At 55.4% G+C, this 12875-nt stretch overlaps 2 protein-coding genes across 2 annotated transcripts; both read right to left on the reverse strand.

Moving 5' to 3' along the window:
* Window positions 1-1273: 1273 nt before the first annotated feature.
* Klhl30 (kelch like family member 30) lies at window positions 1274-3448 on the reverse strand. Its single transcript, XM_036176139.1, has 2 exons — window positions 2675-3448; window positions 1274-1441 (listed from the first exon to the last, which is right to left on the reverse strand). The coding sequence occupies exons 1-2, from the start codon at window positions 3446-3448 to the stop codon at window positions 1274-1276; spliced, it is 942 nt and encodes a 313-aa protein (XP_036032032.1).
* An 8036-nt stretch (window positions 3449-11484) lies between these two features.
* Window positions 11485-12868, reverse strand: Espnl (espin like; the record flags this gene model as incomplete). The annotated part of the gene is given in 2 exon segments (XM_036176138.1): window positions 11485-12078; window positions 12080-12868. Coding segments are annotated over 2 exon segments (1383 nt in total), but the record flags the coding sequence as incomplete, so codon positions are not given.
* Window positions 12869-12875: the final 7 nt, after the last annotated feature.

The following is a 12875-nucleotide window of genomic DNA, read 5'->3' on the forward strand; positions in this document are numbered from 1 at the left end:
CAAAAGGAAGATACACACACAACACGAGCACACAACACACACACCACACCACACACAGAGAGAGAAGAGAGAGAGAGAGAGAGAGAGAGAGAGAGAGAGAGAGAGGTAGATAGATGATAGATGATAGATAGATAGATAGATAGATAGAAAGATAGATAGATAGATAGATAGATAGATAGATAGATAGATAGATAGATAGATAAATTTAAAAAGATGTGGTATGAGATGTGAGACACATGGGAAGTGGCCCCCATGGAGGATGGTAGGCTGTTGTCCCTGTTGTGAGGGACAAAGTGATGAGTGCTTTGAAAGAATCCATCATGAATGAGATCATAGGCGTGGGAAAGTCGAATCTTATGAATGGGCTCCTTGCAAGTGTTTGTGGGAGACCGGGCCTTGGGGAAGTCCCCTGGAATACTGTTGACTGTTTATGACAGTTTGGGAACATGTAGAATTCTAGAACTCATGGTGAGCCGAGCCTGGCACCCTGGACAGGAACGGAGTGTCCCCTGATTCATGTCTGTGTCACCCCAGGGTGAGGATGGCCCAGCAGTCACAGACAGTTGCTGCCAGCCAGCTGCTCTCTCCTGACGTCAACCCCAAATCCTCACTCGTCAGCCTCTGCCCTGGACGGCTGGCTGTGGACTTCCTCCAGCCCGCCAGAGCTGATGCAGTGGGCGCTGGCAACCTGCCTCAGTCCTGGAGCCAACTAGTCCACATCAGCACTTTCCCAAGAGCTCTCCTGGGCAGACAGCCTGTGGGGTGCCCTACTACCCTCTCCCAAGACTCTTTTACAACTATAGGAGAAGACACTGGGAACCCATTTTACAGATGAGAAAAATCAAGACACATCCAGGGAGGTAAAATGAGCTGTTCTAGGGTCAGATTGGATCCCAGCCAAACTCTTGGACTGGCTGCACCCTCTTAGCTCCCATTTTCCCCCTAGAGCCTTGGTTCCCACACCGGGTGCTCAGGACAGGGGAGCCTAGAGCAATTGATGGGCTGGCACATCCACCCTGAGTAGCACTGTCTGGACTGTGGGGCCTTTAATCCCAGCCCCCAGGGCCTAATACAAACCAGAGGTAAGGCTTCTACCAGAGGGAGAACGGACTGGAATTATTATCCAGTTCTTCTCTGCCACCCCCTCCCCATGGCCACCAGGCTCCTCTGCAAGCCTGGGACAGTCTGACACTCAACCTTCTGTAAACAGAGCTTGGGCAGGTCCCCCATTCTCTGGGCACCTCACTGGCTCTACCCCAAGGTGGTGCATGGCTCATGTCCAGGACAAGCATGACAGGTACTTACTGGCCTTGGTGTTGTAGAAGGCAAAGTTCCCAGTGTGGGGGCTGGGCTCTTCACCACCCTCCTCGTCTTCCTCCAGTGCCCGCCCTCCCACGACCACCAGTACCTCCTGCATCGTCTGTGGGAGGCCTGGAAGCTCCTGTGGGTGGTGGTGGGAAGCCAGGTCAGAGTGGCCAGCCACTGTGTGCCCAGCACAGGGCTCCGTGGGTGCTGTTCCGTTAGTGCCTGTGCTTGAGGTTAGGTGGGCCTTGGCATGCGTGCACACATGCATGTGTGTATGCATCTGTGGGCACCTGTGCATGCATGTGTGCGTGAGCTGGACATGCCCTGCATGAGCACACCCCTGCCCTGTGAATGCCACCACCCCATGAATACCCTCACCCGATGCACACCCCCACCCCATGCACACCCCCACCCCATGCACACCCCCACCCCATGCACACCCCCACCCCATGCACACCCCCACCCCATGCACACCCCCACCTCATGCACACCCCCACCTCATGCACACCCCCACCCCATGCACACCCTCACCCCATGCACACCCCCACCTCATGCACACCCTCACCCCATGCACACCCCCACCTCATGCACACCCCCACCTCATGCACACCCCCACCTCATGCACACCCCCACCCCATGCACACCCCCACCTCATGCACACCCCCACCCCATGCACACCCCTACCCCATGCACACCCCCACCCCATGCACACCCTTACCCCATGCACACCCCCACCCCATGCACACCCCCACCCCATGCACACCCCCACACTGTGAAGAACTGTATCTCTCACTAGCCACAAAGGGCTTTCCCAGGTGCTTCGGATTACCCTTGGGGCAGCCACAGCTAAGGCCTGTCACTTTGTCAGGACCAGCCCCACTGCCAGCATGAACAGGGCTGGAACTCCATACAGGTTCAGCTGGAGCCCCTCAGGAGCACCTGGTGATGGTTTCCAGGCCCCACAGAGCAGCTGTGTGGGGATGGTTTTCTCAAATCTTCCTCCCATCCCACTCCTATGCCTCCTCTTAGGTCTGGCTCCAGTGCTGCCTCCTCCAGGCAGTCCTTCCTGACTGCCAGCCCTCGCCAAGATGCCCCTAGTACACTCCCAGCCCTGGCCTTTCCACTACGTCTTAACTCTGTATTCAGCCTCATCCTCACTCAGCAGTAGGCTTCGTAAAGACAGAGACACTTCTGGGTTCTTCTGGTATTCAGAGCATGGCACACTTGAAAGGTCAATGGTGATGCTCTCTCAGGGGACCAGCCTGCAGCAGGGAGCCATGCTCCATTGGGCACTTTGAGGGTGCCCACTCTTTTCTCCCCATGCAGGTGGGAACACGTCTTAGGTGGAAGTCCCCTGCCCCTCACTCACCCCACTGAGGCCCTGGGACAGGGCCTCCAGGCATGCCTCTGACTCCTGGATCAGCGGCTCTGTGGCCAGCAACTGTTGCACACAGGGCCTTGGCACCGCATCCAGGTGCACCAGGCTGAGGAGCTCGGGCAGGTGGGCAGACCGGTCCTGGGGGTCATGGCGCACCCAGCGCAGCAGAGCTTCGAGCCGACTCTGCTCCGGTTGTACCTGCAGCAGGTCACTGGCCAGACAGGTGGCCAGTCGGTCTCTAGGCAGCTGCAAGAACTCATCCTCTTGGGCCACTTCCTCAAAGTTCTCCCGCAGGAAGGCCCAGGCTTTGGCAGCCACGCCTAACAGTCCCTGCTGCTCCCCAAACTCACAGATGCCCAAGCAGTTGGTGGCGTCTAACTGCTGTTGCAGGTATCGGCCACAGACTTTCTGCACAGTGGGGAAATGGAGACGCGATGCGGTGCGGGTCAGTGCCTCCACGTTAGTCTGAGTGATGGTCAGGCGGCCTGTGTACACAAAGTCCACCAGCTGTCCCACGGCAGCCGGCTCTACATCCTGCAGCTCCACACGTGCCGAAAAGCTCTCAGCAAAGTCTCCGGCAAACATGGCGTGGAAGTAGGGGCTACTCAGAGCCAGAAGGCTGCGGTGACAGGGCAGCTCCTGGTCACCAACCAGCAGGGTGACATCGGCCAGCTTGGGTAGGGAGCGCAGATGCTGCAGGCCGTCCAGCATGTCTTGGGCATGTGAAGGCAGATGGAAGTCCAGGTTGTCTAGATTCCTCACCATGATGCTATGCCCACAGAGACCCTTCTGGTCCACCCTCTTTCCCAGAAGTAGTACCTCGCCTGAGCACCTGAGTAGGAAAACAGGGTCAGTCATGAGAGTTATGGCCTCATCCACCTATGATTCAGTGTATGACTGTCTGGGCATCTGCTGACCCCACCCCTGGCAAACACCCACCTACAGCATGTTGCCAGTGTGGGGGCCACTTTGGACATCCCATATCCTGCTCTATCCCAGGTTCTTAGCCCTATGGGCAAGCCAATTGTTGCTTCTACTTTATAGAGAGGGAACTGAGGGCTAGATCTACTACTTATGGCCAACTAGTTAAAGTAATATTGGATCATGTAGTGAACACAAGCCCCGGTCCTCCTATCTTCCATAGCATAGACCTCCAGGGTTAGGGAACCTCCCTGCTCCAAGCACCCAAGAGGCTTCCTTTCTCAGGCCCCATGTTGCTGAGCAGGCCACTGGAGGTGATTTTAGGTTTTACTCTGCACTACTGGTTTTCACGGCCTGTCTGCAGGGCCTTGCTGGGTGACTTGGTTGAGCCACACCATTGATGGTCCAGTTTCCTCCGCTTCTGATGGAGAAACTAAGGGTGAAGAGGCTTGGAGTCATCATCCCAGGCAGTTCCTGTGCACAGCCACTTCCTGCGGCCCCGTGATCACACTGCCAGGTAAGTGCTGTTACTGTACAGAGAAACTGACGCAGAGGCTTTGAGTCATCTACTCAAGACCACAGAGCTAGGAAGTGGGGGAGCCAGCAATTGAATTCAGGGCCAGGCTCGCAAGCAGGAACTCAGTTTTAACTACTTTCCCATCACATTGTGTGCGTGGCCTGTCAGCAGACCCACTCCTAGACTGAACTACATGCGTGTCTGGTATTTTGCCCTAGGGAAAGCACCAGAGAACCAGTCACTGGTCACAGTGGGGCGCACCTTTGATCCCAACACTCAGAAAGCTGAGCCACGAGGGTTACCAGCAAGTTCAAGGCCTGCTTGGGTTACGTAGTGAGACCTGGCCAAGAAAATTCTTTTAGAAAGAAAGACAAGAAGTGGGAATGGGGTGGGGGGAGAAAAGGGAGTGAGGGAGGAGAAAGGGGGGCAAAGGAAAGAGGGGAGGATCATGTGGAGGCACCCATTCTGAGGCCCTCACAGCTAAAAGCTGCACAATGGTAGTATATTGCCCTTGGTGGGGGTGGGGGTGGGAGGTGGTTAGCACACACAGCCACTACAGTGTTGGAGGATTGGCAAGTCTGGTGGATGCCTGGAAAATGAGGAAATCAAAGGACGAGTCCTGGCCAGGGAGCTGGCAAACCACAGGGCCTGGGGCTGGGGTGGGCTGGGAGTTTGAAGCCCACACCCCAATCCCTGATGCAATCTCCTTCCTACACACAGGGATCTACCTGAGGACCTATCAGGGAGATTTTCAAGGGACAACCTTGGCTCAGGCCCACAAAGGGAAGCTCAGGAGACTGTTGACTTCAAGGCCCTCATACCCACCGGGAATCTCTCCTGTCTAACCTCTTGGGGAGCCCTCTGACCGGGGCGGGTATAGGAAGGGCTGTACCCAAGCCAGCGCCCACAATCCTTGCATTCCAGTCATCGCTGGGCTCTTTGGCTGCAGTGATACAACCAGGCCTGTGCGCTCAGCGCCTCTCCAAGGGCCTCAGAGATACCTGCTGACCCCTGCTGCTGCACTTCCACAGAGGCTGGAGGGCAAAGGGGGAGTTTAGAGTCTTAGCAGAGTGCTCATGGGTGAGACGGCAGGATGGCATTGGCTTCAACCTGGCTAATGTGGCGGCATTCCCAGGGCCCAGCTTCCCTCTCTGAACCCATATGGCCCCCAGGAACCCCTTGCCTGTACAGGACTCCACTAAGTCTAGCTGGCACTCACCTCCTTGTGGATCCCTTGATCTTACTTGTTAGTAGGCTTCCTTAGGGCCCCTTGCTGAGACCATAGACCACAGGGCAACACTTAAGCTGAAGTGTGGGCCACAAAGGAGGCCTGCTGGGCTGGGCTGGGCTGGGCTGGCCACGTGGGAACTTAGGAGTATTTTTAGACTCTGTATGGGAGGGAGGGGGAGAATGGAGGGGGAGGGAGTGAGGTCACAGCTCTTCAAAGATTGTCTCCTTTGAAAGCCCACACTGTCTACATCATACAGGAGACTTTTGGGTACCCAGAGTACTAGAATGGACAGTGGGGGGCTTTCTGGGCAAGCAAGTGGTTTGATTCATATCCCAGGCAGTCAGGCCAAGCTGGGGGAGCTGAGAATGTGCAATGGAGACACAGCGGGGTGGAGACAGCAGGAGCCTGTGCTGGTGCCTGTGGGGCCCATAGAAAACTGCTCAGGGCCAACGCTAAGAACCTTCTGGTTCTGCTTTGCCACTGTGCTGAGGGGGACTCAGGTAGCCACAGTCCCTCTGTGGAGTGGGACGGTCACATCATGAGTAAGCACAGGTTGGACAAGCTTTAGGTCCACCGTGTTGGTGGGGGAGGCTTCAGAGGCAAAGGTAATGGTGGGTAGAGATGAGACTCCCTGACACCTGAGTGCACGGGTGGGAGAGACTGGGCTTGTCCCCACACAAGAAACAAAGCCTTGGCCTTGGCCTGCCCTGGTGTTTCCCTCCATCCTGAATGCTTCAGGCAGCTGAGAAATGGGGGTCATCTAAAAAGAAAGCAGCCAAGGTTTGCAACCTTCTATGCAGTGCTTGGTTCATGGGGACACACTTTGCAGGCACACTCTAGGATGCTTACGTCAGCCAAGGTCAGGTTGGGTCAGGGACCAGAGAAAGGGTGAGAGCCAAGCTTCCCAGGCAAGGGGCAAGGTGATGCTTTGCTTACTGCCCTGTTTGCAGGGCCAGTGTGGTGGTATTGTGTTCCCCGAAATATTGTGCATGCTAATAAACTTATCTGGGGTCAGAGAACAGAATAGCCACAATATTAAACATAGAGGATAGGCAGTGGTAGCACACGCCTTTAATCCTAGCATTCCAGAGGCAGAGATCTACCTGGATCTCTGTGTGTTCAAGGATACAGCCAAGCCTGGTGACTCATGCCTTTAATCCCAGGGAGTGGTGGCAGAAAGCAGAAAGGTATATAAGGTGTGAAGACCAGAAACTAGAAGCTTTTGGCTAATTAAGCTTTTAGGTTTTTGAGCAACAGTTCAGCTGAGATTCATTCGGGATGAGGACTGAGAGGCTTCCAGTCTGAGGAAACAGGATCAGCTGAGGAACTGGTGAGGTGAGGTGGCTGTGGCTTGTTCTGCTTCTCTGATCTTCCAGCATTGACCCCAATACCTGGCTCCAGGTTTGTTTTTATTAATAAGACTTTTAAGATTCGTGCTACAGGCCAGTGCTTCTGATGTCTGGGGGGAATGAAGGACAGGGACTGTAACACAGGCTCTGTCACTGGGAGCAGGCTGTGCCAAGTGAGCAGGTTTCCCAGCAGACCGTGGGGACATTAGGGACTCAAAATGACAGGTTGCTTCCAAGAGCTGGGCCCGTGATGATAAAAATCACACACGTATTGTAAAAATACAAAGATTTTATAGCAGGACTCTCCAATAGTAAATGACAGTTACCACCCCCCCCCCAACTGTCAACTCTGAGTCTGGACATGTACACATGGCTGTACACATGGCTGGCTGGCTGGCTGGCTGGACAAGTGCATGTCACTGCCTTGATCACTTGATGCTGAATCATGAGTTTTGAAAACATGAGTTTAAGTATCATCATGACAGGAAGATGCCTTCCTTCCCAAGACTGAATGTGACACCAGGCACAGCTCCTATTCATGGGCTTTCGGCTCATTTTCCATTTTGGATACTATGATGAAAAGTATCAGCAATGCACTTACTTCCCCAGAATAGACTCCCAGTGTGAATTCACCAAACTAAAGTGTGCCACTAAAATCTTTAAAAGGTTCGGCTCACACCACGGGGACCAGGCCTGGAGGAGGCACACTTGCTGGTGTGTGGACGCTCCTGTGGCTATGAGGCCAACCCAGGATAGGGTCCCACAAGTTAGACTGCCTCCCACAGTTCCAGTCTTATGTTCTGGCTGGTGTGCAAAGTCTCTGGGTGCATGTGAGGTTGATTTGGGGAGGGGGTTGCTGTAAACACATTGTCTTCCAGCAGTTAGCCACTGACTCTTCTTCAGTCCCTGTGGTGTGGCTGCGGTTATTTTGTTTTGTTTTACCTCGGGCCATGCTTTCCATGTGTGAACAGTCAGGCTTCTCTGTTCTTGGGTCAGAACTGCCTTGCTGGATTGACGCCTGCTCTATAATAATAACACCTCAGGTCAGAATCCAGCTCCTTTTCTATGCTCTCCTCTTGTATCCATCAGCTACTGCTGTGGAACCATTTATCCCCAAATCTAGTGTCTCAAAAGAGCAGTGCCACACAAGTGCCATTTGGGGGTGGTCCTTTCAGAATGTCCCATCAGGCTTCAGTAAGGGGTCTTCAAGCTTTGGTCACCTAAAGGCTGCTTTGGGGTGGAGACCTGCTGGGTTATATGGAGGAAGAGTGGATCCTCTCCGGTCTCCACAGGCTCTCTCCTCACCTGGCTACTGGCTTCCCTGAGGTGTAGAGAGAAGTAGCCACAGAATTGGGAGTCACAGTGTCTTCCAAAGTCTAATCAGAAATGACGCCCCCAGTGTCTGCCATATTCCGGGAGGTTAAGAGCTATGACTATCAGGGGACAAGGTCTCTGGGAACCTTCTTAGAGGCTCACGGCTTCTGTATCACTTGCTTCTCATGTTGTGGTGAAACAGCTTCAAGGATGAGTGCTTGCTTTAGCTCACAGTTTGAGGGGACACAGCTCATCAAGGTGGGGTAAGTGTGGTTTCAGGAGCACCAGACAGCTGGTCATGCTGTGTCAGAATCAGGAAACAGAAAGCAGACAGACACTGGACCTGGGCTTTGAAACCTCAAGGCCCTCCCCCAGTGATCTACTTCCTCTGGTCAGCTTCTACCTCCAGTGGGTTCCACATCCTACCAAAACAAGATCACCAACTGGTCTACCTCCAGTGGGTTCCACATCCTACCAAAACAAGATCACCAACTGGTCTACCTCCAGTGGGTTCCACATCCTACCAAAACAAGATCACCAACTGGTCTACCTCCAGTGGGTTCCACATCCTACCAAAACAAGATCACCAACTGGTCTACCTCCAGTGGGTTCCTCATCCTACCAAAACAAGATCACCAACTGGTCTACCTCCAGTGGGTTCCACATCCTACCAAAACAGGATCACCAACTGGTCTACCTCCAGTGGGTTCCACATCCTACCAAAACAGGATCACCAACTGGGGACCAAGAGTTCAAACACATGAGCTTATGTACAAACCTTTTTCTGTGCTTCTTTGAAATGAACTTTACAGTTGGTTTTTAAAACTTCAACTTTGCATTAAGTCCTCATTGATCTGGAGTACTGACATCTTATTTTGCTTGCTTGGTCAGCAAGGAGGGTACCATTCCTTTATTCAGCTTGGCATGGTTTCTATTTCTGTATATTTATTCTGCACACACTTACAAACTGACAAAAGAGCCCGAGATCACCTGAAAGCCTTGTTCTGTGGCCCAATCTCCAGGGCATATATGAAGGGATTCTGGGTGTTCAGTGGGGTTTTGCCAGAAGGACAACAGACTTATGTGTCCAACCGTAAGTGTGGCCTTGAGGAGCCAACCTCTGTCTGTGTGGGCTTCTGTTCCCTACAGGTGAGCTGTTAGAGGGCCAGGGTCTTGTAGCCTGCTGGGTAAGTCATTAGAAGTATCCAGAATGTCTTTGAAAATCAGCTACCTGTCCTCACTCAGGCCAGAGAAACAGAATCTCTAGGTAGCTTCCTGTAGAAGCGATGTGTCTGCAGAAGAAGTTGCCTTCCATTTGAGTTTCAAACCTAGGTTTGAGTCCCTACTGCCTCCCTTGCCTGGCATCCCTTCTAGCCCCAGGTCCCTTGGGTCTTCTTGGGTGTCCCTGAGAGTCTGAGTCTGGCCTTTCAGCTGAGAAACTAAGGTTCAAAGGCTGTAAGGACTGGGTGTGCCCACTTCTTGACTAGGAGGCGCAAGGCTGGGCTCTGTGCCTGATGCCCTCCCAACCCACAACCCAGCCTCATTCCACTGTTTCCCTCTCAAAGAAGTGACAGTAACTACCCTAGAGGTGCCATGCCTACTAGTATCTACTTGTGGAAGTACCACAGGCTAGTGAGCATCTGAGCTTATGGGGAACCTCTGGGCAGAATCCCTCACCCACCAACCCTTCAATCCCACCAGGACTTGGGATGGGCAAGCCAGCATCAGCACTACATCCCTGATCCTATGATGTAGGGAGGAGTCTGGATCCTCTTGGGGTTGACATCTTGCCCTGATGCTGCAGCTGCAGTGAGTGAGCTGGGGTCTGAGTGTCCACTCAGTGGCCAGACACTGTGGCCACAGGCAGCTTTGTCAGGGGCTGGAGTGATGAGCAAGTGTGTACCAGCCAGGAACAGGAACTTTATTTAGCAAGCACACGTCCAGCTTCAGCTCCCTGTGAGGCTCTAGAAGCAGAGGAAGCCAAGGGCTGGGTAGCAGGGTTCACCCAGTCACCCCAGAGCAGGTCCCAGGGTAGGCCAGGGTTGGAGGCAACTTGTAGCCAGGATCTGTGCTACTGGCCTTTGTGGCTCTTCCAGCACCAACACCATTGCTAAAGTTATCTCCCTGGAGGTCCCTTTCTGTGGGAGCCCTACCTAGTCAAGAGTCTGTAGGCTCTGCTTTCCCCAACAGCCTGTCCACTGTCATCCATCGGCCCCAAGGTTAGGGCTCCCTACTCCCCCCAGTGGTGATGTGGGGACACTGCAGGAGACTCTTGGAGATGGCGTGTCCTCATTATGCATGTCTTTGTTTGAGGGGCTTGGCCGCAGATTCCCTTCCCATGGCCTACCATAGTCTCCTCACAAAACTCCTATCCCAAAGTCCCCATGGGTTCCAGCCTAGTTCTCCTGAGCCCCACGAGCTGGGTGGTGGCTCATCCTTCTACACGTCACCAGAAGCTGAAGACAAACCATTCTTACAGTCAGTGGTCTGGAGGCTCCCTCTCCAGCACCTGGCTGCTGTGGCTCTCTACATACCTGGAATCTCCAAGGGTGTTTGGCTCCTTCCTCCGTATCTGAGTGGGAAGGACTATTATGTGGGAGACACCCAAATGCCCACATGAACACCCCTGATATGTCCCACCCTTGCTGTATGCTGTTTTCCCAAAAAGCTTAGTTTACCTTCAGAGGGTGCCAACCTTTCTGCTCAGAGGACTCCTCACCTCTTGGTGGATATTCTGGTGTCCCTGCTCTTAGGGCCCTCCTGTGGCCCCTAAGAGGCCCTGTCACTGCCTCCAGCTGTGGGTCTGGGAGGGGCTGGTCAGCTGGAAGACAAAGGCCTAAGAGGAGCCTTCCCTCAGGGAGCCTTCTCCTCAGGGAGAGTCAAGACAGCGGCAGCCATGACTGACCAGTCGGAGAATCAGGGCAAGGCCATTTGTCTGCCTTGGGGCTTTGGGGGTCTCCTCCATAAGCCCTCCTGCCCACCTCCTCCCTCCTGCCAGAAAGACTGTTCACTCTAGACACAGCTCCCCTCCGGTTTTACAGATAGGGGTTGCCATTTTTTTTTAAAGGCAGAAGCAGAGGCAGACCCCGGGCTGAGGCCCTGAGGGAGGTACATAGAGGCTGTTGCTGTGGTTGAGACCACCAGCACTACAGAAACAGGCGTGGGACATCCAGGAGACTGCTGGAAACAAGGCAGGGGGCCATCATGCTGCAGGGCCGTGGGACCCACATGAGCACCTGGGGGTCTGAAGCCTGTGCTCACAAATAACAAAGACTTTGACCAGAAGTCATTGCTCAGAAGAGATGGACACCCACGGCTTAAGAGACGTCTGATCTCCGTGAAGACAGACTGGAGTCAGCCAACACCATGCCCACTTCACCTGACACTCATGGTGAGCAGAGGATGAAAAAGAAGAACCCCAACTTCCATCTTCCCCCCTCCCCGACCGTCCCATTCACCAGGAGAACTGTCATTCTCCAAAGTTAAACATTTCAGCTTCTTTTTCCTTCCAGAAGGCAAAGCTGCGGTCGATGTAGCCACAGATGTCCCCGTTGTTGAAGCTGCCCCTCTGGGAGTCGGACCCTAGCCTCGGGGCCACAGGTTCGGGGCCGCTGCCAGGGAGGGCAGCGTGAGGCAAGGACCCTAGTGGCGTCAGGCCCAGCTTGCGGCCAGGCTCCATGTCCCAGACTGGACCCTGGCTGGAGCCAAAGAAGCGAGCTTTGATGTCCTCGAAGCCGTCGGTCCAGGCACGGCGGCCCGCGGCCACCTCATCGGTCACCGCCTTGTGGAAGGCGCGCACCGCCTCCCAGCCGTGGGCGCCCAGGTTCTCGAAGACCTCGAAGCACAGCAGGTGGCGCATCTTGCGCTCCTCGGCCGGCAGGTCGCATTCCAGGAGCTGGAAGTAGCCGAGCATGAAGAGGTCCAGAGAGAGGCTGTTGTAGGGCACCGGGGCCCCATCGACGTGCGGCAAGAACTGCTCGGGGGACAGGGGCCCGCGCACCCTGCGGCTCAGCCTCCGCAGCTGCCGGGCCGGCACGTGTGCCATGATGGCCTTCCAGGTACCCCAGCAGATGAGTGATGATGCCGCGCTGCTGCCACAGGTGGCCGAGCCGGGGCCCGTCGCTGGGTGGCGGGGAGGGCGGCCGGGGGTTACCGCTGGCCTCGGCGTCCCTGGATCGAGCACGCTGGGCCTCCAAGGTCCTGCTAGCGGCTGTCCTGAGCGCGGGCGTGTAGGCGGACTTCTTCCAGTGGCCGAGGAACAGCATGACGATGCGCTCCTTGCGCAGGCTAGCCAGGTCCAGCCCCGGCCCCCCGCCAGCCTCTGACGGGGCCTCCCCGCAGCTGATGCCGGAATCGCTGGCCTCCTCCGTGTCCCCCGGCCGGGGCTCTCCACCCATCGGGTAGCCTCGGGGCTGTGGCGGCGCCGACCAGCAGCTTCGTAGACACTGGCCGGGCGGCGTCCCCATCTCACAGGGACCGGAGTTCGAGGCGCAGGGCAGATCGGCGGCAGACTCGAAGTTCCCCCGCAGCGTCCGCACCGACACCCCGCACTCCTGGATCTCGCGCTGAGCCTCGCTTCGAGGTGGGCCGGTTCCGGCCTCCTTGCCCGCGTCCTGCGGGCCCGGGGCGGGCGGCTTTTCCTCTCCCTGCGCTAGCCCGTTCATGCCCTTCAGCAGCAGGGACATGCTGCGCACCAGGCGACCGATGTGGCTGCACCAGAAGGGCAGCCCGCTGGGCTCGGTCTTGCCGGGCTCCGCCGAGGAGGCTTCGAGTTCAGGTGCCAGGACCTTGGCTTCCTCGTCTTCCAGGCCTGATGTCCTGGGTAGAAAGTGACTGTTGACAGTGATGCTGACCAGGGGC

The sequence above is a fragment of the Onychomys torridus genome, unplaced genomic scaffold, assembly GCF_903995425.1.
Source record: "Onychomys torridus unplaced genomic scaffold, mOncTor1.1, whole genome shotgun sequence".
NCBI lineage: Eukaryota > Metazoa > Chordata > Mammalia > Rodentia > Cricetidae > Onychomys > Onychomys torridus.